The sequence below is a fragment of the Myotis myotis genome, unplaced genomic scaffold (assembly GCF_014108235.1).
Source record: "Myotis myotis isolate mMyoMyo1 unplaced genomic scaffold, mMyoMyo1.p scaffold_m19_p_12, whole genome shotgun sequence".
Taxonomy (NCBI): domain Eukaryota; kingdom Metazoa; phylum Chordata; class Mammalia; order Chiroptera; family Vespertilionidae; genus Myotis; species Myotis myotis.
This window is the reverse complement of record NW_023416316.1, coordinates 27018633-27045281: the sequence shown is the minus strand read 5'-3', so window position 1 is coordinate 27045281 and position 26649 is coordinate 27018633. Positions and strand designations below refer to the sequence as shown.

The 26649-nt window shown below is 42.4% G+C and overlaps 1 protein-coding gene across 8 annotated transcripts in view; it reads right to left on the bottom strand.

Annotated features, from left to right (window-relative positions):
- Positions 1 to 26268, bottom strand: part of RNF38 (ring finger protein 38) — a 109816-nt gene extending 83548 nt beyond the window's left edge. For 5 of the 8 annotated variants that reach the window (XR_004971227.1, XR_004971228.1, XM_036330372.1 and 2 more), the window contains exon 1: positions 25949 to 26264. Coding sequence is in view for 6 of the 8 variants with exons in the window: in XM_036330372.1 (XP_036186265.1) it covers positions 25949 to 26201 (253 nt within the window). In the remaining 2 variants the exon portion in view is untranslated. Of the gene's footprint in view, positions 1 to 25948 lie in introns of all 8 variants that reach the window. The other 3 variants (XM_036330377.1, XM_036330374.1, XM_036330373.1) reach the window with 3 other exon arrangements.
- Positions 26269 to 26649: the final 381 nt, after the last annotated feature.

The window sequence follows — 26649 nt, the reverse complement described above, 5'->3', positions numbered from 1 at the left end:
CCATCACTTAGATCTGGGGTGGGGAATGTGCCATCACTTAGATCTGGGGTGGGGAATGTCTGGCCCACGGGCCACATAAAGTCCGTGAAATCATTTGGTCTGGCCCTGCCAAGGATTAGGGGTGAGTTAATTAAATGTTTGACCAAATATAGCAGGCTAATTTTTAAGTTGATAATTTTGTATGGCCCGCAAATGATGTTATAAATATCCAAATGACCCTTAGCAGAAAAAAAGATTCCCCACGCCTTGCTTAGATGAAATTGTCAGATGAGCTACTACTTGTGCTCAAATTCCATTCCATGCATACGTACTGGGAGCTACTAGTACCAGGCACTATATAAGCGCCAGGTAAATCATGATGATGAACACAGGAAACACATTATTGCCTAATGCTGCTTACAGTCACGAAGACAATTTGACAGGAAGACCCCAGGCCCTTTCATTTCCTCTGTTCTTACCAATGCCAATCCCTTTGTCGGAAGGAGGTATGTTGGATAACATCAACATTAGGTAACATCAACGTTATATGAGGCGAGATGGCCAAGTAAGAGAGAGGTCTTGGTGTGTCCTATACATAATGTTCAGTTTTGAAGAATATGATGACTAAAAACTATCTTACTGAATGGAACCAGAAACAAGTCAACTTCAGCTTGAACATAAGCTGTCAAAGATCTTCCCAGTTTGGGGCAAAAGGAAGGATATCAGAATAGAAAGGGATAAAAAGAAGAAGAAGAGAAAGAGAATGAGCTTCTGGGAACACACCCAAGACAAAGTGAAAAGTCATTTGCAGCCTCGTCTGAATGCACTTTCTTTGTGATCAGTTACAACCAAGACCACATTTTTCTGGCAAAGAATAGACTCATCTGTCTTTCTAGACCTAGAGGGACAAGTGTCTGGGCCACATATGTAAATCCATGAATGAGTAATTGTGACTCGTGGTAACTGCTACAAAGGAAAAAACAGGGTGAGAGAGCAATGGGAGAGCAGAGATGAAACTTCCTTTAGCCAGGGTAGCCTCAGAGAAAAGTTGAGAGCTAATGGATGAGAAGGAGCTGAGTGAGCACTCAATGGGCAATGAGTAGCCTATGCAGTGAAAACAGCTTAAGAGAGGGAAAGGAAAAACCAGGTAAGTTCAAGTGCAACAGGAAGCCAATGAATAGTTTTAAGCAGCCATGCGACTCATTCTTTTAAAAGCTCTCACTGCTGTGCAGAGAAAACTGGAGGGAAGCCAGAGAAGTGTGAGGACCAGTTGAAAGGACAGAGTAGTAGTTTAGGGGGATAGATGAGATGGCTCCAATGGAATAAAATAGAATGGAAGAATACAAGACACATTTTGGAGTTGAGTTGAAAAGAACTTGGTGAAGGATGTGGGGGAGAAGGGTATGGGAGAAAAACACAGGTGCAAAAAAAATGACTCCCAGAAACTGGATTAAGCAACAGGATGTCATTATCTGCTGGAAAAAATTAGGGGGAGAGAGTGAACGGGACACAGTTATCCCCAGTTTTGGCTGGATAAACATTTTCATTTTTGACATGTAAATATGAGCTCCCTGTAAAATATGATATTGGGAATTCTCAGCATATAAATGATATTTAAAATCTTTGGGAACAAATGATATCACGAAAGAGACAGGGTACAGGACCAAGCCCTGAGCAACTCAAACCTGTAGTGATTTGGGGTATGGGGCTAGTAAACAAAAAATTCATACTAAAGTTAGAGGAAAACCAGGATTATGAGATTACAAAAGCCAAGAGATAGGGATTCAAGAAAGAGAATTCAGGCAAGACACAGCAGTGAGATGTGGTCTGAGTATCCCTTGGTTTGGTAATTCACTGTCATTGATGATCTTGGCAAGAGCAGTCTCAGGAAGTCTAAAGATTGAAGTTGATGAGGACTGATGGGGGGTTGACTGTATATTAAGCAGCCTGTTTCTATCTTGTCTTTTGACCTGTTTCTTCTCACCTCATCTCCTCCTCTACCAGAACAACTTCGTAAACCACTTCTTCTTATTTCAATCCTTATCCTTCTACAGCCACAGTGATCCTGCTGGTTATCATCACTCCTCTACTCAGTGATCTCATCTCAAAAGTAAAAAAGGAAGTGTTTATAATGGCCTAGAAGTTCACCATCCTACTTCCTGCCACTATACTCTCTAGCTACTCCAGATTCCCTCCAGTTCCCTGAATACAGTAAGCACACTTCTGCCCAGGCTTCTGCACTTGCATAATCCTTCAAGTCTCAGCTCAATCATCACCACAGCAAAGAGGTCTTCTTTGACCAATGGTTTTATTTATTTTAAATATATTTTTATTGATTTCAGAGAGGAAGGGAGAGGGAGAGATAGAAACATCAACGATGAGAGATCGGCTGCCTCCTGCACACCCCCTACTGGGGATCGGGCCGCAACCCAGGCATGTACCCTTCAGTCCTCAGGCCGATGCTCTTATCCACTGAGCCAAACCAGCTAGGGCTGACCAATTGTTTTAAATCAGTGGTTCTCAACCTTCCTAATGCCGCGACCCTTTAATACAGTTCCTCATGTTGTAGTGACCCCCAACCATAATATTATTTTTGTAGCTACTTCATAACTGTAATTTTGCTACTGTTATGAATTGTAATGTAAATATCTGATATGCAGGATATATTTTCATTGTTACAAATTGAACATAATTAAAGCATAGTGATTAATCACAAAAACAATATGTAATTATATATGTGTTTTCCGATGGTCTTAGGCAACCCCTGTGAAAGGGTCGTTCGACCCCCAACGGGGTCGTGACCCACAGGTTGAGAACTGCTGTTTTAAATAGAACTGACTCCTTTCATTCTTTGTTTATTTTCCTTACCCTACTCTATTTATCTTAGCATTTATCATCCTTATGACATACTAGAGGCGTGCACTGGGGGGGGGGGGGGGGGGGATTCCCTCAGCCCAGCTTGCCCCCCCTGACAGTCCTGGAGCCCTCAGGGGGTGTCCTACTGATGGCTTAGGCCCGCTCCCCATGGAGGCAACCAGGCTGATCAGGGGAAGGCGCCACCCCCATCACCCCACTGCTGCTGCTGCTACTGCCAGCTGCCACAGCCGCCAAGGTGTTTTCATCAACATGGACTCCAGTCCCTTCACCACGAAAAAAATGAAAATTTTCTTTAGGCATTTTCAAGATGTCTCTTTCATAGGATATGACATTTCTTTCTTTTTTTCCCTCACATAAGGGTATTTTCCCATCGACTTTTAGAGAGCATGGTAGAGAGGGGGAAAGATAGAGAGAAACATCAATGTGAGAGGCACACTTCGATTGGTTGCCTCCTGCATGAGCCCTGACCTGGGCCCTGGCCAGGGAGGAGCCTGCAACCTAGGTACATGCCCTTGATCAGAATTGTACCTGGCCCCCCTGCGAGTTTGTGTCTCTGCTCTGGCCCCAGCAGCCCAGCGCCATGGCCACAGGGCTGGGGCTGGCCCCGCTGCTGGTTCTCTCCAGCTCCGAAGCCGGGCGCGGGCCACCCTGTCTGTTGTTCTCTCAGGCTCTGGGCCCATGCCAGGTCCCTCCTCCTGAGCTGGTCGTGACCATTACAGCACCCTGGCCTAATTTGCATACTACCTCTTTTTATATGTATAGATTATATATTTATTAATTATTGCCTATCTCACATCACCAGAATGTAAGCTTCATAAGAACAGAGGTTTTATCTGTTTTGTTACTACTGTATACCCAGTAAGCCTGTTACACAGTAGACACTCATATTTATTTGTGGCATGTAAGTCATTAAAAAGGCCATTTCACATTATAAATTATTAAGTTGGTACTTTCATTTTGGATACAAGTCTTCTGTTTTTTAGATAGTGAAAGTCTGATCCCCCATAGTTATACAAAAAGAGCCCCGTTTCTGGGCCCATGAAATTGGATTAATCACCACTAGGCCTTGGAAAACTCCCAATAATATCATCTTGTCAGTCATCCCCTATAGACTCCTCAAGGAGTATTTCTGCTCAGTTTTCAATATAAACTGTTTGACTTTTGGGTAAAGCAAAGTACACTGAACAAAAATTATTATAATAACTCAGTGAAGGAGTTGTGGAGGGAACAGTGATACATGTGAAGATCTGTACCTATTATATTTGAACAAAAGCAAGTAGGTAAATTGTTCTGGAATTAAGTGCTTCTCTCAAGTGATGGAACCATGCTCTTCAGTCTGACCATCTGGTTTTCCTATTCATCTCTCTGATCACCAAGAAACAGACTACATCGTTTTTCTCTGCAGACTCCCTACCTCAGGCTAGTCTCTCTGGAAAGGTAACTGACAGAAAATATTACCTCGAAACTCCTGATGAGTTAAAAGCAAACAAAGCTCTGGATTATGTCAATAAAATGCAAACCTTAATCATACCTTTGAAATGTTTTAGTCAGGTTTATCAGTCATATAGATCATCTACTCTTATACTCCTGTAATAGTGAAATGCTCAGTCTCTCTGATTCCATCTATTTCGAGCCTGTTTTTCCCCTCTGGCCTTCAGGCTAAAAATAACTTCTGCTTTAGATATGCTAATATTAGAGGAATTCTGCTTGGGCTAGAGCAGTGGTTCTCAACCTTCCTAATGCCACGACCCTTTAATACAGTTCCCCATGTTGTGGTGACCCCCAACCATAAAATTATTTTTTTTTTTATAAATATATTTTTATTGATTTCAGAGAGGAAGGGAGAGGGAGAGAGAGATAGAAACATCAATGATGAAGAGAGAATCACTCACTGATCGGCTGCCTCCTGCACACCCCCCACTGGGGATCGAGCCCACAACCTGGGCATATGCCCTGACCAAGAATTGAACCGGTGACCTCTCGGTTCCTGGGTCGACGCTCAACTGCTGAGCTACACCCGGCTGGGCCATAAAATTATTTTCGTTGCTACTTCATATCTGTAATTTTGCTACTGTTATGAATCGTAATGTAAATATCTGATATGCAGGATGCATTTTCATTGTTACAAATTGAGCATAATTAAAGCATAGTGATTAATCACAAAAATAATATGTAATTGTATATGTGTTTTCTGATGGTCTTAGGCAACCCCTATGAAAGGGTCGTTCGACCCCCAAAGGGGTTGCAACCCACAGGTTGAGAACCGCTGAGCTAGAGTTTTTACAAAAACAGCTCCTCCCATTTTCCCTACCTTTGACATAAAAGAAGCCTGAATTCTGAACTTTCTTAAGATGGATATGAGGAACTACTAGGGCTCCTATCTTCTGGGTTGGTGCCTTCTCAATCATAGCCTGATGTTTTGAGTTTTGGCCTTTCAAAGCCTCAGGCACACAGACTTTGGACCAGTAATACTCCTACACAGAATCTGTAAAACATGTCGTGGAAAGCGCAATGCTCACCCAATAAATTGATTTACATTTATTATACTAGTATAACTAAAAACGGAAGACAACAGCGAAACAATTAGAAATACAAATAAATCTACATAACTCTTATAAATCTGGCTACATAACTGCATGACATTAAAAAAAAATCATCCTCAAAACAAAATATGTAATCTATGAAAATAACATAAGTAGCCCCGACCAGTGTGGCTCAATGCTTGTAGTGTTGGCCTGAGGACTGCAGGGTCTTGGGTTTGATTCCTGGTCAGAGGCATGTACCTGGGTTGCAGGTTTGATCCCTCTCCCCTCTCATACATGCCATTGGGGCATGTATGAGAGGCAACTGATTGCTGTGTGTCTCACACAGGGGTCCTCAAAACTTTTTAAACAGGGGGCCAGTTCACTGTCCCTCAGACTGTTGGAGGGCCGGACTATAGTTTAAAAAAAAACTATGAACAAATTCCTATGCACACTGCACATATCTTATTTTGAAGTAAAAAAAACAAAACGGGAACAAATATAACATTTGTATTTGCATGTGGCCCGCAGCCGTAGTTTGAGGACCCCTGTTCTCACACATCAATGTTTCTCTCTCCCTCCCTCCTTTCCTCCCTTCCACTTTCTCTAAGAATCAATGGAAAAAGTATCCTTGAGTGAGGATTAACAACAACAAAAAATTAATAACATAAGTAAATAAAACTCCAGATTATATTTACAAAGAAAAAATTAATGAATAAATATAGATGTACTCAAATGTATGCCTAAAAATTATGAGGACACAAAAGATACTTTTAGTTCTGCTTCTAACAATTAGAGAAACTTTAAGTCTTTTTAAAATCTACATGGACCAATAATACAAGAAAAGATGCTCAATATCATTAGCCTTTAGGGAAATGCAAATCAAAACCACAATGAACTATCAATGCACCCCAAGTAGAATGGCTATAATAAAAAAGATAGGTAACAGCAAGTATTAATGAGAATGTGAAGAAATTAGGAGTGTCTTATATTGCTGGTGGAAATGGAAAATAAAGTAGTACAACCACCTTAGAAAACAGTTTAGCAATTCCTCAATAATGCCACGCACGCGCGCGCGCGCGCGTGTGTGTGTGTGTGTGTGTGTGTCTACGAGAAATGTAAACATAAGTCCATGCAAAATCGAATACACAAATGCTCATATTACTATTCATAATAGTCCAATAGTGGGTGCATCCATTAATTGATGGATGGATAAATAAAATGTGGTATATCCATACAATGAATATTATTTGACCATAAAAATGAATGAAATACTAATAGGTGTTATAATATAGATGAACCTGGTAACATTACGCTAAGTAAAAGAAGCCAGTCATAAAAAACTGTTTATTATACGATTCTACTTATATAAATGGTCCAGGATAGGTAAAGCTGTAGTGACAGAAGTTAAATCATTGTTGCCTAGAGTTGAGATGGGAGAAAATGAGTGACTTCCAATGGGTACAGGGTTTCTTTTCGGGTGATGAAAAGATTCTGGAATTAGAGAGTTGTGATGGTTGCACAACTGTGAATATACCAAAATACTTAAAGTCATTGAACTGCACACTTTATACGAGTGATTTGTATAAAATGTGAGTTATATCTCAATAAAGTTGTTAAATTTTTAAAAAGAATGGGGTAGGGATCACAATGAGAGGCTTCTGAGGTACTTGTAATATTATATTTCTTAATCGAACTGTTGGTTACATTATATGTTTCCATTGTGATGACTTCCTGAGCTGCAAACTTCAAGATGTGCATGATTCTATATGTGTATCATATCTCAAATAAAGATTTTTAAAAAGAATAAGTAAATCTATGAATACTGACTTGGAAAGAGATCTAAGACATAAAGTGGAAAAATGCAAGTTTGAAAACAATATAGTATAGTATGAGCCCACTTTTTATAAATTTATACACATATGTATGTAAATGTATAGTAAAAAGCACACACCCACATGAGCATACAGACCAACCTGTTCTCACTGATCTCTTAAGAATTCAAATAAAGGGACTTTTATTTTCTGTAATGTTTGAATTTTTGCAATGTATATTTTTGTAATGACTATATACAAGTTTTTAAATTTAAGGCATACAGAAAGGATTTAATAAAGATGAGAAAAGAAATTCCTTAAACAGTATACAAAAATAGAGAAATAATAAATCCAAGAATAAGAGACAATCTTTTTTTTAAATTATAGTAACAAAAAAAAATTCTACTAACCATCATTTGATTGCTTAGTATGCAGTATGCACATACATCAGCTTATTTCATTTTATCTATTTTACAGATGAATAGGCAGAAACAGAATTTAATTTAATAAAATTTAAACAAAATACACAGTCCTGCCCTGACCGGTTTGGCTCAGTGGATAGAGGTTCGATTCCAGTCAAGGGCATGTACCTTGGTTTTGAGCATATCCCCAGTGGGAGGTGTGCAGAAGGCAGCTGATCGATGTTTCTCTCTCATTGATGTTTCTAACTCTCTATCCCTCTCCCTTCCTCTCTGTAAAAAATCAATAAAATATATTATATATATATATATATATATACAGCCCTGGCCACAGCATGGCTCAGTTGGTTGAGTGTTTGTCCTGTGCACCATCCGATTCCAGGTCAGGGCACACGCCCAGGTTGTGGTTCAAATCCCTGGTCAGGGTGCATGCGGGAGGCAGCAGATCGATGTTTCTGTTCCCCTCCCTTCCCCTCCCCTCCCTTCCCCTCCCCTCTTCTCTCTCTCTCTCCCCCTCCTTCCTTCCCTCCCTCCCTCCCTCCCTTCTTATCTAAAAGACATGTTTTTTAAAACTGCATATGATTAAGAAAGATGATAAAGTTATACTTACAGATAGAATTTTAAAAAGTAAAATAATACAATGAACTCATACATTTTTTAAAGTTGGAAAAGGATTAATTTTCTAAAAAAAAGAAAATTGAATTTACCAAAATTGTCTCCTCCCTCCCACCCTGACAGGAAAGAAGAAGGAGGAGAAGAAGAAAGAAGAAAGAAGAAAGAGAGAAGAAGAAGAAGACGACGACAACTAAATGGAACTAAAAAACAAAATAATAATGGTTACTATCCCTCCTTCCAAAAAAATTATTTTTCCATGATACCAAGATCCTGTTATCAAGAATGGCAAAATAAAGTAAAATTACAGGTCTTCTCTCTTGTGAATATATAATAAAGCCCTAAATACTAACAAATCAATCCAGCTATGAGGTTTCTTCCAGAAAATTAGGGATAATTCCATACTGAAAATTAATGAATATAATTCAGCACATAAACAGGTCAAAACAAATAATCTCTAAAGGTAGGTAACTGTTTAAAGGCATTTGACAAACTTATCCTTTCTAAGGAAATGCTTAATAAAAATACTTCTTTAACTTAGGTTTCAGACCCACAGTCAACCCCACAAATAGTGAAGTGCACCTGAAGCAGCCTCCTTAGACTAAAGTTGAGAACATGACATTTTTTCTGAGTGTTATTATCTAGCCAATGAAATAAAAAATTAATAAGAGAGGAAAATACTGAAAAGGAGTCTAAATTATCAAAATTTGTAATAAAGTTGTCCAATTGGAATACCCACCAAAAAAAACTATGAAAAATTATTTAAATTACAAAGCTCATCAGGTTTGTAAATAAGTATATAAAAATCAACAGTTTTTCCTAACATGGCAAAACTCAAAAAGTATAACAAAAAAAGAATCCCGCCCTAACTGGTTTGGCTCAGTGGATAGAGCATAAGCCTGGGGACTGAAGGGTCCCAGGTTCGATTCCAGTCAAGGGCATGTACCTTGGTTGCAGGCACATCCCCAGTGGGGAGTGTGCAGGAGGCAGCCGAATGGATGTTTCTCTCTCATTGATGTTTCTAACTCTCTATCCCTCTCCCTTCCTCTCTGTAAAAAATCAATAAAATATATTAAAAAAAAAAAGAATCCCATTGTCAAAAGCAAGAATGTAAAATACTATTGAACTGACAAATGTGAATTAAACCACAAAACTTCACTAATGCAAATACTATGATACATAACAAGAGTTAAGTAGAAAGAAATCAGGTTGACACATGAAAAGACTCAGTGAGAAGAGATCAACTTAATAAATCTAATGCATTTCCAATCTGTGTATCAATGGGATTTTTTTGTAATCCTAACCAAAACTTTTTAAATATTTTAGAAAGAAAAAAGTATGTAATAAAAGCCAAGTCTTTTTCAAAATAAGCATTTATCTGTATAAAACTACAAATAAAACATGTAATACTGGTGCCAAAATACAGACAGACCAATAGAACAGAAGCGGGTATAAAAACAGACCTAAGTATTAAATTGGGAATTCAGTGTATGATTTAAAATGTCATGTTAAATATATACAGAATTGGTTAAATTGTGGGAAGTCCATATCAAATAAAATGGAATACCACACAGCTATTAAGAATGAGGCAGGCCCAGCCTGCAAGGCTCAGTGTGATTGGTTGGGGGACCCCGCCATTGCCCCATGATCACCCCCCAGAGGGAGGCTCAGGCCACCCTCTGTGGGGCGATTGATTGCGGAGCCTGGAGCCGGATGGGCAGGGCCTCCTTCCGCTGGGTGATCTATCGCCTCAAAGAGGGAGGCCCAGGCTACCCAGCTGGCGGTGCTATGGCAGGTGGGCAGGGCCTCCCTCTGTGGAGGATCAATCCGGGGGCCCTGCAATAGATCCCCCCACAGAGGGAGGCACAGGCCAGCCAAGCGACTGCACCCCACACCTGTCCCCCGCAGAGGGAGGTGACCAGTGGCGGGGGAGTGAGGGGGAAGGGGCGCAATACCGCACAGATGGCAAGCAGTGGCAGCGGCAGGGGTGGAGCCAGCTGCCGGGGAAGGAAAGCCCCCATAGGCCCTGATCGCCAGCTAGGCCTAGGGACCCTACCCAAGGGGTCCTGGATTGCGAGAGGGCGCAAGCCGGGCTGCATGTATTTCGTGCACCAGGCCCCTAGTTATAGAATACAATCTGAAGGGAGGTTATTTATAAAAGAAATAATTACAAATTTGAGAAGTGAGGTCTACAAGATACTGCAGAGCATGGAAGAGAAACTAGGATTAGCAACAGCAGAACAACTATCACTCTGGCCCCCAAAAAGACAGGAGACAGAGATTACCAGAGCCCAGGTAATAGCATCGCAGGCTCCCGAGGGGAGGGGTGATAATGATTCTGGTCTTATTCTCCTCCCCTTCAATCTCCTCTTAATGCTGAACACAAGAAGTCAGAGGACCTGGGCGCACTTTGCCTGGGGCAGAAAGCCAGGTAGAAAGGGGTGGAGGATACACCTGGAGAAGTACGTGGAAGATAACTGGCACAGATTTTATACTTTTATAAATTTAATTACATAAATACAAGTACAATCTCTGCATTAAAAATTAAAACTTTACATAGAAAACTAAAATCTCACCCTCTATAATCCTGGTTCTTTTTCCAGAAGTAATAATCTTTATTATCATTTTGGTGGGGTTTGGCGTTAATATTCTTCTAGACAGAGACACATACTCACCAAAACAAAACACATAGAATTGTTTTACCAATATGAAGTACTATTTGCTTAACAGGAATAGCATTAATTACTCTATTCCTTTCTGCAAACGTTCTTTCACCATTTGCAGCTGTTATAAAATAATGCTTAAGAAGCCAAAACGGATGGTTTGATTCTCCTCAGAATTATACTGTATCCCAGTGGCTCTCAAAATATGCCCCCTTCCCCCCCACCCCCCAGTGTATTAGCATCATCTAGGAATTTGTTTAAAATACAAAATATGAGGCCCCACCCCAGTGAAGTAAATCAAAAGCTCAGAAAGTGAGGCCCTGTAATCTTCCTTTTAACCAGTCCTGAGACCTATTATGTGTGCCACTACTCCACCAACACCAGTGCAGTGCCCCTACTAGAAATCTGCATTTTAACAAGATCCCCAGGTGATGCATATGTAAATTAAAGTGTGAGCAGCAATGGTCAACCTCAGAGCCATAAACCTAACCCCAATCCATATTACCCACACCCATCCACACACAGTATATCTATGAGTGGTTTCTGGGGCTGGGAAGAGAGGAGGCCAGCAGAAAGACCAATGGTTTTTAGTCTCTTTGAATTTGAATCTATTACTCCTGTAGGAAACATCAGCACTGCATGCCCTCGTTGGGCAGAACATGTTACTAGTGTCATCTTTTGTGCCTAACAGATAACACATAACTACCATTAAACCACCCTGGAAATTTACTGCTCTTAGATGTCAATATTATATCATAAGTTCTCATTTTTCTTTTAAAATAAGTAAATTTCAATTTTAACCCCAGGTATAATAAAATTACATACAACTAGCTAACTTTTGTTTGTATAGCTAATATTGTAGAGGGGACCCATCATTTATTTATTTATTTATTTATTTATTTATTTATTTATTTATTTAAACTTAACTTATTGGGGTGACACCCTATATAATAAAAACCCAATATGCAAATTGTTCCCTCGGGCAGTCGTTCGACCACTTGCTATGATGTGCACTGACCACCAGGAGGCGGTGTGGACCATGGCGGGTGTTGGTGATGCGGTGCTGGAGGGCAGCAGTGGAGGCGCTGCAGCCCCAATGGGCTCTGACAAGAGCGGGACTGTGGCAGGACAGTAGGCACGTGAAGGGACAGCACCAGGCCATGGCAGGGTGCCAAGCGCGAGCTGGGGCTGCAAGGCTGGGGGCGCAAGCTGGGGCCCAATCCCCGCAGGCCACCCCGAGGGACCTCACCCATGCACAAATTCGTGCACCAGGCCTCTAGTTGGTTAATAAAACCATATAGGTTTCAAGTACAACTCCATAACACATCTTCTTCACACTGCATCCTGCACTCACCACCAAAGTCAAGTCTCTTTCCACCACCACCACCGTTTATCCCCCCCTTTGCCCTCTTCCACCTCCCCACCCCCGCCCTGGCCCCTTTCCCTCTGGCAGTCACTATCATTTTAAAACAAACAGCAGGATATACCTTTTGTTCAAGAATACCTTTACCACCCTAACCGGTTTGGCTCAGTGGATAGAGCATCAGCCTGCAGACTGAAGGGTCCCAGGTTTGATTCCAGTGAAGGGCATGTACCTTGGTTGTGGGCACATCCCCAGTATGGGGTGTGCAGGAGGCAGCTGATCGATGTTTCTCTCTCATTGATGTTTCTAACTCTCTATCCCTCTCCCTTCCTCTCTGTAAAAAAATCAATAAAATATATTAAAAAAAAAAAAGAAGAATACATTTACTAACACCTATAAGTGTATCTACCCTCCACTTCCATGCTGTAGCCTCAGCCTCCACACAGCTTGTAGGGACAGAAAAATGCCACCAGAATTCCACCTTTAACTTCCTGCTCCTTCCCTCAAAGGCTCAGAAATTTTCTTTCAAAACCAGCAACCTAAGGCACCTGCCTCAGCCTCTCCCTTTTGCTCTTCTCTTATTTTCCTCCACAAAGTCTCAGGTCTGTCCTGAGTCAACTGCAAACATGTGACTTTCTCAGGAAATCTGCCATGGGAACAACATACACATTTGTGCCTGAGAACCATACAGTATCACTGCTCAATCCAGCCTGACTTAGCCTCATACAATGATCTGCTTTTCAAGGCACTTCCAGTTTCACTTCTAGTTCCTACCAGCCTTAAGCCCCGCCCCAAAGCAACACAGCCCACCCTCTCTGAGCTTTCCTGACCCAGGAAGTAGGACGGTCTAGTTCAGTGGTTGGCAAACTCATTAGTCAACAGAGCCAAATATCAACAGTACAACGATTGAAATTTCTTTTGAGAGCCAAATTCTTTAAACTTAAAAAATATGTACTACTATATAGGTAGGTACATTGTTATTAACTTAATTAGGGTACTCCTAAGGCTTAGGAAGAGCCACAATCAAGGAGCCAAAGAGCCGCATGTGGCTCGCGAGCCGCAGTTTGCCGACCACGAGACTCTAGTCTAAGGGGTCCATACCCAACTTGACTTGCCTCTGTCTTCCTAAAACAATGTTGGAATCAAAGCCCCTTTTCAATTTGGTAACTTTTCTCCATAGAAACAAAGAGTACTTTAATCAAGCCTTAAATTTGGGCCCTTGGTTTTTAATAACATAGCATCAGGAAAGCTATTCCATCAAACAATTTTATTTTGAAAGGAAACATGTTTGCATCTCAAATGTGCTATAAAAAGATTTTGGTAAGGTAAAACTCATTTGATTTCTATCCTTACTTCATAGAATTGTTTATATTAAAAGCACTTGTCAATTGAAACAGTTCATTTGTTTAAAAAGATTTTCTTCTACCAAAAAGTTAGACTCAGCTCTGGCCAGGGTGGCTCAGTTGGTTGGAGCGTTGTCTCCAGGTTGCAAGTTCGGGTTTCATCAGGCTGCGTATGAAAGACAACTGATAGATGTTTCTCTCTCACATCGATGTATCTCTTTCACTCTCTCTCCGTCCCTTCCTCTCTCTATAAAATCAATTTTTTTAAATGTTAAAAAAAAAAGACTCACAATTATGTACAATATTATCTACTAGAGGCCTGATGCACGAAAATTTGTGCAAGAGTAGGCCTTCCTTCCCCTGGCTGCCTGCACCAGCTTCCCTCTGGCACCTGGGACTCGGGCTTCCCTCCTCAGGACGCCCACAGGCACCCAGGACAGGCTGGCTTCCCTCTGGCCCCAGCTTCATCAGGAAGGATGTCCGGAAGGATGTCCGGAAGACGTCTGGTATAATTAGCATATTACCCTTTTATTATTATAGATACCTTCTAGAATCAAATTCTGACTTTAGCTTGGATTTCAACAAAGAAATTTACTTCATGAGTTGCACACAAATTAATTTTAATAAGGCAAATCTTTTGATTTGGTGCCTTTACTGGTGTTTTGGGTTAATTTTTGTTAAGTACACAATGGTAGCATTTATATAAAGTTAAAGCTAAAAAATATTATGAAATAGTAGTAACTTCTGTTTCCAACAATATATGCATACACACTTTTTAACAGAAACATTAAATCATTAGATCACAAGAGATTATGACTCATATTCTTGATATAAAGGAAAAATAGTTAACAATAATGTCTCCCATCAGAGCCCCCAAACATATTATAACTCTAGATATGTTCCAAGGCTAAGGTTCCTAAACAAACTCAAACAAATATATGGGTCGAAATTCCTCAATTATCTAAATTAACCAGTTTTTATCCCGCCTGAATAAAAAGAATATACCCTTCCTATGAATTAATTCCATATTGCTTAGTAATTCGAAAGACAGAGCATTCCTTTTTCCTTTCTAGGTATCCATAAGCAAAACAGGAGAAAAAGATTGAATTGGCAGACTTGACTCAAAGACAGGCTATGTTCCAAAAGTCTATAAATACTGTTTTGACCTTAGCATCCCATTTGCCATAGAACATTTTCTAAATGGATGGCCTACCAATGCCTATGAAGCCCATAATATAGATGAAATAATATTAGAAACACCATTTATAATTGCTTATGAGAAAATATACTCAATCTCATGATTCCAACTTTAGGTCATCTAAAGATAGAGAATTCCGATCAATTTTGAAGTAGTTCATTTGGGAACCACTATACTGTATTATTTCCTCAAATGATTCACTGTTTCAGACAGCATCAACCCAACTCCATGCTCTCCAACTGAAGCCTGAAATGTTCACATTCTATGCTACTGAATAAAGGGATATATTTATGCTTTAGCTTGTGACAAATCAGTTTAGTGTGCAAATTAAAGCCAAAAAGAAGTCTAACATCCATTCTTATGCTGATTTTGGAGTGGTGGGGAAGTACCCGTATCCACAAAAAGGTGGGATTGGGAAGTTCCTCTACGTCAGCGGTTCTCAACCTGTGGGTCGTGACCCCATCGGAAAACACATATATAATTACATATTGTTTTTGTGATTAATCACTGTGCTTTAATTATTTTCAATTTGTAACAATGAAAATACATCCTGCATATCAGATATTTACATTACGATTCATAACAGTAGCAAAATTACAGTTATGAAGTAGCAATGAAAATAATTTTATGGTTGGGGGTCACCACAACATGAGGAACTGAATTAAAGGGTCGCGGCATTAGGAAGGTTAAGAACCACTGCTCTAGGTAGGGTCAAATTTTTCCTTGAAAAGTTCTGTCTCTGTGTAAGTACCCAAACAAGCACTCAGTTAAGTTCAGAATCAGAGTACATAGATTTTCTAAGAAGGAACTTAAATATGCCCGATCTGAAGTAAACAATACAGGTACTCCTACTCCCTTTGTGAAAAATGAATGACTTTTAAAAAATCAATTAAGTAATCCTAATACAATAATTCAGAACTTAAAAAAAAGGAAAATAAATATCAGGAAGAGCAAAGGTACACTACAGACTGAAATCCTCTTCATTGGCTAAAACAGTGATTACTTTTTATATTCAATCTTTTGTTACCAAAATTAACAGCTAAGTTTGCTTAAACTATCTAAAGCAGTGGTTCTCAACCTTCCTAATGCCGCGATCCTTCAATACAGTTCCTCATGTTGTGGTGACCCCCAACCATAAAATTATTTTCGTTGCTACTTCATAACTGTAATTTTGCTACTATTATGAATCGTAACGTAAATATCTGATATGCAGGATGTATTTAGGCGACCCCTGTGAAAGGGTCGTTCGACCCCCAAAGGGTTTGCGACCCACGCTGATCTAAAGTGAGATGTAGTAAAGCATGATGGTTAAAAATACACATTCTGGAACAAGATGGCTTGGGTTCATATCCCAGATAACACTCTTAACTGCATCATCTCTAGCAAGTTATTTAACCTCTCTGTGCTCCAGTTTCTTCATCTGCACAATAAGGATAATGATGGCATCAAAGAGTATTGTGGTGAAAATTAAATGAATTAATCCAGGTAAAGCACATAGAACAGAACATTGCATACAGTAAGCAGAGAATAAATGACCACTATTATTGACATATTTGCCCTGGCTAGGTGGTTCAGTTGGTGGAGTGTCATCCCATATGCTAAAAGGTTTTGGGTTCAAATTTCAGTCAAGGCACTTATCTAGGTTTTGGGTTTGATCCCCGGTTGGGGGCACCTTCAAGAGGCAATCGGTTGATGTTTCCCTATCACAGTGATGTTTCTATTTCTCTGTTTCTTTCTTTTTCTCTCTAAAAATCAATAAAGACTTATCCTTGGGTGAGGATGAGTATGATGATGATAATAACAATAATAATAATATAATAATAATAATAATAATAATAATAATAGCTGAAACCGGTTTGGCTCAGTGGATAGAGCGTCGGCCTTCGTACTGAGGGGTCCCGGGTTCGATTCTGGTCAAGGGCATGTACCTGGGTTGCGGGCACATCCCCAGTGGGGGATGTGCAGGAGGCGGCTGATCGATGTTTCTCTCTCATCGATGTTTCTAACTCTCTATCTCTCTCTCACTTCCTCTCTGTGAAAAAATAAATGAAATATATTAAAAAAAAAAAATAAATAATAATAATAATAATAATAATAATAATGGTCCTGGCCAGGTATCTCAGTTTGGAACATCATCCTCATATGCCAAGGTTTCAGGTTCAATCCCATCAGGGCACATACAAGAATCAACATGAATGCATAAATAAGTGGAACAACAAATTGGTGTTTCTCTCTCTCTTTCTCTTCCCTCTCCTCCCTTCCTCCCCCTCACTAGAAAACAAGGTCTAAAAAATACTTAGAAGGCAGCCACTTAATTTTTTGAGCTGATTAGATCTGTGCTTTAGCGATGTTAATTATCAAAGTTAAATCATATCACAACCATTAATGCAATTGTGACATTCTCTGTCCTATGAAGGATCAGCAGACCCCAAGATGCATTTGCTCTGCTATCACACTGTCAGAATCTGTCACTGAACTGTTGCATATGTAAATCATACCTGCAATCCTCACTGTGCATGGTACATAGTAGGCACTCAGTGTTTTATCATTTAGTGGCCACCAGAGAGCACTGAAGCAAAAAGAGTCAGAGGTTAATCCCCAAAGGAAATATATATTATAGATGAAGCAAATGAAGCAGCCAAATAACAGTTTATTATTAAGCTAAAATATAAGTCACTGTTGACCAATATACTTGCCTAAAGCAGTGAGGGTGGGTGGGGATCAACTTTACTTTTTATTTAAAGTAGATAAAAATGAATCCTTGTGTATTTTTTTCATATAACAATTTATTCATGATAGGTCAACTTGCTCAAATAAATGAAAAATAATAAAAAATGGCCAGGTCAATTTTTAAAGCTGATTCTTGAATATTTTTAAACCTCATAAAATTTAGCTGTCAAATTGGTAGTCTTTTCAAAGGATTACTTGGGTGATGTCTTTATAATGGACTACCCAGGAGTATCATGTTAAGATAAATTTAAAGGTAGATTTTCTCAAGATATCTGCACTCCCATGTTCACAGCAGGATTATTCACAATAGCTAAGACAAGGAAACACCTACGTATCTGACAGACTAATGAATAAAAATGTGGTACATACATACAATGAAATATTATTCAGCCATGAGAAATAAGAAAATCTTGCCATTTGCAACAACATGGATGAAATTGGAGAACATAATGCTAAGGGAAATAGACAAATACTGTATGATCCCACTTAAATGTGGAATCTAAAAAAATAAATTTTTTTTTAATTTAAAAAGTAAAACTCATAGAAAACAGTAGAATGATGGTTACCAGGGGCTGGAGAATGGGGGAAATGAGGACATGTTAATCAAAGGGCACAAACCTTCAGTTATAAGATGAATAAGTTCTGAGGATCTAATGTGCATGCAGCATGGTGACTGCAGTTAATACTGTTTTGTCTACTTGAAATTTGTTATAAGAGAATAGGTCTTAAGCATTCTCACCAAAAAAAAAAAAGGTAACTATGTGAAGTGATGGATGTATTAACATCATTTCACAATGTGTGTGTGTATACATATATATACACATATATATATGATCATCACTTTAAGTATATACAGATTTACTTGTCAATAAAAAGAGTAGATTTCCTCAAAAATCATGCTACATGGTAAAAATAAAGGTCCAACTCCTGACCTGACTCCAACAAGTAATTAGAGGAAAGGCCAACTCACAGTAGCCGTAGGTTACCATGGAGTACACATTCTCTACCTGGCTGCTTCACTCACCACAGATGTCAGTGCTAATTACAACAAAAAGGACCCCTTTCCCTTCACCTTGAGTAAGGGGTACTGGAGTCCAATATCCTAACTGCAGTGAATTGTTTAGTCCGTTTCTTTAAAAAAAAAACAAAACACACACACAAAAGTTTGAGACACTAGTAAGAGTTAATATAGTAATAGTCAATTTTAACACAGTAAGAAAAAAAAATGTTCAAAGAATACCAACAGAACTTGGAAGCACATCATGACATAGGATGATTGATATAAGAGTTTACATGCCCAGATAGATTTTTTGCTGGTGGTAGTAGAGGGAAATCAGCTTCCCAAATATATCAGTTAGTGCTTATTTTTAGAAACTTAAAACACACATACATACACACACACAGATTAGTAAGAGCACCCTTGGATAATAAGCAAGTTATTTATGTGGTTTTCTTGAGCAATCAATCATTCTGGCAACAGAATCATAAAGCAAAGTAGATTGGAACTTCTACACACCTTCTTCTAATGTACTTTTAAAGTAACTGTATAATTTAGACTAAAAAAGAAAAGAAAAAAATAAGTTCCAGCTGTCTTGTGCTTTTTTAAACTTGCAAGTATTAGACTTTAAAAACCTGAAATGTATTCACTTAAACACATTCCCATCAGCATTACCAACAACACTCCATTATCCATTTTGGTACTGTCTCCAGATGATTTTTAATCCCCGCCTGACTTCTCCCTACCAACAAGTACTTGGATACCATCTTTACCCTGCCTGCCCCCATTACTTCGTTGTGCTTAGGGAATTATAATTACAATGATCCTGCCTTTAGAACATCCTCAGAGCACAAAGCCTCTTTGTATGATTGGGGGTGAGGGGGACGCCTTCCAGGCTCCACAGCAAAGGGTGGGGGGTGGCAACACAGGCAGCAATGAAGGAAGGGGAGCTGGAACCACAATGGTGTCCCTTGGGTCTGACTCAATATTGTTTGAGGGGTTTTATTTGCTGGGTGCCCAGCCAAGAGATCTGCAAAGCTTCTGTACCCCGCCCATGGGGGAAACGGGGAATGGGGCCTGTGCTGACAGATGGGTAGATCACCACCAAGACCAGAAGGCCAAGGAGCAGAAGGAAGCATTAAAAAAGGGAGAAGTCCAGCTGGTGTGGCTCAGTGATTGAGTGTCAACCCATGAACCAGGAGATCGTAGTTGGATTCCGGTCAGGGCACATGCCCGGGTTGTGGGCTTGATCCTCAGGAGGGGGGATGTAGGAGGCAGCTGATTAACGATTCTCTCCCTCTCCCTTCCTCTCTGTGAAATCAGTAAAAACATTTTTTAAAAAGGGAGAAAAAGCACACCTCTATACTGTTCTGAGGAACTCAGGTAGTAAAGTCTCTGAGTCTCTGACAATGAAGGCCATCACTCCAGTGAATCTCAGTAGTTAGTATTGGTAGTATTGCTATACAGTAGGTGCTCAAATATGTATTGCGGTGGCAACAAAAATCTACATGGGAAGGCAAATTTATAAAAATATTTTTTGTTAATTATGACAGTCCCAACTTCTATTTGCAAAAGTGATTATGAAATGAATACTTGTTTTACTTAGCCTATCTTACTACTTCCAATCTAATCTTTAAAACTGCTCACTTTCTAGCTTTTGACAAAACCGGTTTCGACTGAAGACCAGTGAGCACCATCTGCAGACAATGAAATCAAAGGTGTTGAAGCAGAACTGATACAGACAGGCAACTTTCAATTCAAGGAACATCCTTAAAGCACTACAAATATCATCTGCTTAATTACTTGCTACTCTCTCTTCCATGTATGTATGTCTTTGACCTCTTACCACTTCTTCCCTCTTTTTTTTTTCTTTCAAGAAGATCAAATGATTATATATATCAAAACTCACAACCTCTCCTTATCCCCCCCTCATTTTTCCCCACAAAAGCAGATGAAATTTTCCATATGACTGGAGGGAAATATGATAAACCCTAGTATAATCCCATCAAATCTCCTCCTCACCTGCCCAACATCACTCCAATTAACTATTCTAAGTAGTCGCTAGAATAGCACTAATATTCATTTAAGCAGAACAGGAAAAAAAAAAAAACTGAAACTGCTTTAGGTACAGCCTATAGGTGAGAACTGTTTATTCTCCTTGTGTGGGGATTATTTTAAGCCTTTTTTGTTTTATTTACATACATTTTCTTTAAAATTTTCCTTCAAAACAGCAGCAAAACCACAAAGGAACTCTCAATCAATCACCCTCAATCATGTTTTAAAATAATAATAAAGATAACAGAAACCACTTCAAATGTACCTCTCCCTTGAGCCTACAGAACAGCACTCTTCCATGACAACTGTTTTTGAAAAACACACTGCGATTATTTGAAAAAGCAGTAGAAAGTCCAGCCTTGTCCTTGCTTCAGCACTGCCCCCCCCCCAAGAAAAAAAATGAAGCAGCAGGAAGTACAAACAACCACTTAATGGAAAATACAAATGGGTAAATATTTTTTAAATTGGCTAAAAAGCCTAGGGTCTTAAGAAATTCAGAAATGCTATGTAAGGGGAATAGGAAGAGGAAAATAGAATTGTATTTCCCCCTCAAAGTGAGCACTGTAAGAATGCAAGTAGTTACGGTGCATAACTACTTTCCTTCACTTACCAGATGCTTTGTCTTTTTAACGATTTCTCTCTCATTCTGTCTTGCCATACCTGATAGTATTTTCTAAATAATTTATTCTGTATTATTTCTCCAGCCCCATAACAAATTTTACAATGTTAAACTGAACTCTTTGGTTCAACTGAGCATGGTGATGAAAAGTTCACATAGAGAAAACTCTTGGGAGTCCCAGGCCCAGCACCAGCCAGCCCTCTTTACAGAGCCCACGATGAGTATGGATGGCACAATTAGTTACAGTTGGACCAACAGCTCCAAAACTACGGGGCCATACTACATCATAAAGCACTTCGTGAGAATTAGAAAAGGACACTTCCTCTCTGAGGGGACACAGTTGCATACAAGGTCTTCATATTGGTAAGTGCAGCATAGAATGGATTTCCACTCAAAACAGGTGCCCTTGTGCTGGGCACAATCCATACAACCCTGCACAGCAGCCCTGCAAAAGTGTACCTGAGGCAACAATGCACCTCCAAAGTAGGTTTTCAGAAAAAAGAACCTCATCAAAGACAAATAGGCATTTTCCAAATTACATTACCAGAAATCCTCACATTTGTTAAAGAAATTAATTCCTAAACATATTAGGACTAGAGGAAAATGGGTCTAGCAGAGAAGGAAAACTAGCAAATTTGGGAGGAAGGAAACTTCCATCTCGAGGGATAATCAGTTCAAATAGCTGAAATTCAGCTGCAAGTCAGATAATAAACCACTCAAACCATCACTCTCACCTTCAGAGAAAGGCATGAGGACATCCATTTTACCTTTGGGTGTTTACTGGTACTTTCACAAAATCTACTAGTTTTCCTTCTGTTAGACCAGTGGTTCTCAACCTTCTGGCCCTTTAAATACATTCCTCGTGTTGTGACCCAACCATAAAATTATTTTCGTTGCTACTTCATAACTGTAATGTTGCTACTGTTATGAATTGTAATGTAAATATCTGATATGCAGGATGGTCTTAGGCGACCCCTGTGAAAGGGTCGTTCGACCGCCAAAGGGGTCGTGACCCACAGGTTGAGAACCGCTGTGTTAGACTCTTTTTGGCTTCTCCTATCCTAACTATAAAACCACATATTGTGACACATTGGTTAAAGTTTGTAAAACCTGCTAAATAGTGGGTAGTGGGCCCCTCAGCTACCTGCATGAAAATAAGAGGAAAAGACAAACTGGATATGAACACTCAATGGTTTCCATCCCTATCATTATTTTATGCCCTACAAAAGGGCTAAGTATCACATGGATCCAAATTAGTCCCAGTCATGCAAGAGGAGGGAGCTAGACAGGGGCAAAGTTGAGATGGAGTACAGCCTAGAATCAGAAGGAGCCCAAGGCAGTGGATCTCAATCTTTAGTGGGCATTAGATTCCTGGGTCCCCCCACCTACATCTGATAAGTCAAAATATCCTGGAGCATTTATATTTTTAAAAATATATATTTTATTGATTTTTTACAGAGAGGAAAGGAGAGAGATAGAGTTAGAAACATTGATGAGAGAAACATCGATCAGCTGCCTCCTGCACATCCCCCACTGGGGATGTGCCCGCAACCAAGGTACATGCCCTTGACCGGAATCGAACCCGGGACCTTTCAGTCCTCAGGCCGACGCTCTATCCACTGAGCCAAACCGGTCCCGGCAAGGAGCATTTATATTTTGATAAAGCTCAAACTGCTGACCTAGCTACACTAGAAAGTTTAGAACAGGGGTGGGCAAACTTTTTGACTCGAGGGCCACAATGGGTTCTTAAACTGGACTAGAGGGCCGGAACAAAAGCACGGATGGAGTGTTTGTGTGAACTAATATAAATTCAAAGTAAACATCATTACATAAAAGGTACGGGTTTTTTTTTTTTTTTTTTTTTTTAGTTTTATTCATTTCAAACGGGCCGCATCCGGCCTGCGGGCCGTAGTTTGCCCACCGCTGGTTTAGAACCACTGGGAAATCCTCCACACCTTTCAGCAGTCCCAAAATAAAAGTCCATCACAAAACTTGGCTTTACAGGTCAGAAGCGGGTGAGAAAAAAATCACCTGCCTGCATGCCTAATAGGCTGTACAGGACTAAAGCCTGTGGCTAGTTCCATTATTATGGGACAAAACCCACGTGCTCTATAAACAAAGAACACTTTTTGCATGTGAGAAATATTTCAAACACCTGAAAATATTTAAAATAATACAATGAATACCTCTGTACTCTATACTCAAGATAAGCAAATCTTAATTTGCAATTTTCTGATTTAGATTTTTTAAAATAATAGAATATTACAGTATAAAGCTCTCTGTGTACCCCCTCCAATCCCATTCCTCATCATCTCTTCTCAGAAATAATCACTACCCTGAATTTGGTGTTAGTTATTACCATGCATTTTAAAAATATATTTTATTGATTTTTAGAGCCAGATAGAAACATCAATGAGAGCGAAACATTGATGGGCCACCTCCCACACTCTCTTACCAGGGATCTAGCCCACAACCCAGGCATGCGCAATGACCAGGAATCGAACCAGAGACCTCTCGATGCATACCATGTATGTTTTTATAATTTTACTATGTAGTACACAGTGGCCACAAGCTATGATTTTGCGTATTTTCAGACTTTATGCAAGTGGAAATAGTCTGTAAATTTTGTTACTTGCTCCCCCACCTGATGATAAGTTTGTGATATTCAACCATTTTAATGTATGCGGCTATAGTTTCTTTTTCACAATGCTATAATTGTGTGGGACAATCTAACAATGTATGTGTTCCCCTGTTGATGAATAGTTAAGCTGCAATGAGTATTCTTATACTTCTTTTGTACTTATTTCCTTGGACAAGTGTGCAAGGACTTCTTCTAGTGTATACCAGAAATGAAATGGACACTTTGAGTAAATAGGTACGTTTGCCTTCCTTCAACTAAACTTCACTATATTACTCTCCAAGGTGGTTGGACCCATTTACATTCCCACTAGCAGTATGAAAAGTTGATTCCCCCACACCCTTACTAACACTTTATTATCACAGCATTTAAGTTTTGCCAATCTGATGGCTGTAAAATGGCATCTCACTGTTGTTTCTATTTGCATTTCCCTGATTGAAAGTCTTTGATAAATAAATGTTCATGCTTTTATATATATCTGCCAAATACATGTTTCTCACATTTTTTAGAAAAATCTAACTCATCTTGTCTCAATCTGGGCAGTTCTTCCCAGCAGCCCCCACAGCTGGAAAGCTGGGGTACAGGAGGGCAGCAAGAAAACAGCTGACTTAAACAAGGAATCATCGTGGACAAAGGGCCCTAATTAATGCATTTGCTAATTAGTCTTCCCTCCTCTCTTTTGTCAAGCCTTACTTCCAAGACACTACTACGGGCCCGCAGCCTTACACAGGAGAGAGAATGGAGGTGGAGTGTGTGAAAGCTAAAACATTTATGTCAAAGTACTAGAACTGTCTTTACTTAAAGAAATGAAATGACTGCAGACTGATAGCTATTCCTCGACCTTGTAGGCTACCACTCACCTCCAGCAGACACCTTTCAAACTCATCACATTTGGTTCCCTCTTTGAAACATCCCATCTTTGGACTAGACACTGCCCCCGCCCTTCACCCACCCTTTCACCTCCCCTCCCCCGCAATGACTCAGTACCCTCTCCTGTCCCCCATTCTACAGCGACTAGCTCTTCAGGACCCCTTTTCATCGCCGTTAACACGTAGCACGTTGGCTCTCTCCCCTCTTCCTCCGGAACTCCCAAGTCTTCTCCTTCCCTTTCCAAGATGCACCCAGAGTAAAAACAACCCAACTCATCACCAACCCGAAGAAAAATGGGCGTCCCATGCAAGACATGGTCCCGGGTGACCTGCCAGGCAAGCCGGTGACTTGTCCCAATCCTCCCAGCCTCCTTTCCCCTTCGGGCCTGGGAGTGACTCCTTCCCTGGGGGTTCTGCAAGTTTGACCATTCAGATCACCGGGGAGACGGTGTCGGAAATACCTTCACCGGGGCCGCCTAGGCACGTCTGCTGGGGGCCGGAGCGGGGCTCGGGCCCGGGGTCTCCCCGAGAGGAGGCAGACCTCCCCGCGACTCCTCCCGGCCGGGTGGGCAGTCCGTGCCGTGGGGGGAGGCGGCCCCGCAGAGCCCGGGCGGTCCCCGCGAGAAGTTTCCCAGCGCGGACCCACGCGCCCGGGAAGCCCGCCCCCCGCCCCAGCACCCCCAGCACCGAGCCTCTTCCTCCGCGGCTCCCCACACCCTCTCCCCAGGGCACCCCAAGCCCCCCGGCGGCCCCCTCCCACCCCGCAGGAGACTGTTCTCCCAAGCAGCCCCGACCGCGTTGGGTGGGCGGGCCAGGACCCCCTCCGCCCGGACCCGCCTCCCCCCGTTCACGGAAGCGGGGGGCCCTTCCTCTCACCCCCACCCCTCCCCCCGCTCCCGGCCCGCGCCGCCCAGGGTGGCCCCGGTCCCCGCCGGCGCGGACACCCAGCCGCGACGTGACCTTGGGCCAGTCACTTCCCGCGGCGAGCGCGCCGAGCCTCAGTTTCCTCCCCCGCCTAGCGGGGACCCGAGCGTCCTGCCCGGCCGCCAGGGGGAGGGGCTGCCGCCGGGGGACGCTTTGTGAGCCGCGCGGCGGGGACACGGCTCGCTGGGCTCGGGGGCCGGACAAAGCTGACCCGGCCCGCGCTCCGCCCACCCCGCGGGGCCGCCCGGCCGGACCGCCGCCGGTGGGCCCCCCGCCCCGGGGCCAGCCCGCCCCCCTCCCCGCCCGGCCCGCCCCTGGACCCGTACCTGCTCCCAGCGCTCGGCCGCAGGCGCCGCCACCCTGGGCGCCCGCCCGCAGAGGCCCGTGGCCCGGAGGGCTGAGGCGGCCGGCGGCGGCGGGCTCGGGCCGGGGCGGCGGCGGCGGCGGCGGGGGGCGCGGGCGGCGCGGGGGCCCGAGCTCCGCGGGGCCCGGCCTGGGAGACGACGACGGAGGCTGGAAGTGCGCGGCGGCCGCGGCTGCTGAGGTGGCGGCGACCGCGGCGGCGGCGCTTCCGCTCATGGCGGGGCCGCGGGCAGCGGCTCCGGCTGCGACTCGACTCCGGCGCGGCGGGCGCTGGCTGGGCCCGGGCCGGCGGCGGCAGCAGCGACGGCGGCGGCGACGGAGGCGGCTCCCGGAGGGGGAGGAGGCGGAGCCGGGGAGCGGCGGCGGCGGAGGGGGCGGGGACACGGAGGGGGCGGGGACGCAGCGCCGCCGCGCCAATGGGCGGCGTGCTCCGCGGCGGCGGCTCCCGGGCCGGGCCGGGCGGCGGGGCCGAGGGGGGTCCTCGGCTGCGGGCGGGGGCGGGGGAGCTGGGGTCCGCCGGCCCGGGAGCCGCCTCTCGCGGCCGCTCCTCCCCCCGGGGCGCGGCCGCGGGCCTCCCGAGCCGGGCGCCGGGCGACCCCGGCCGGGCTCCGCCTGGGGCCCCGCGGCCCTGCCGACCCGACGCCGGTGTCCGCGCCGCGAGTTG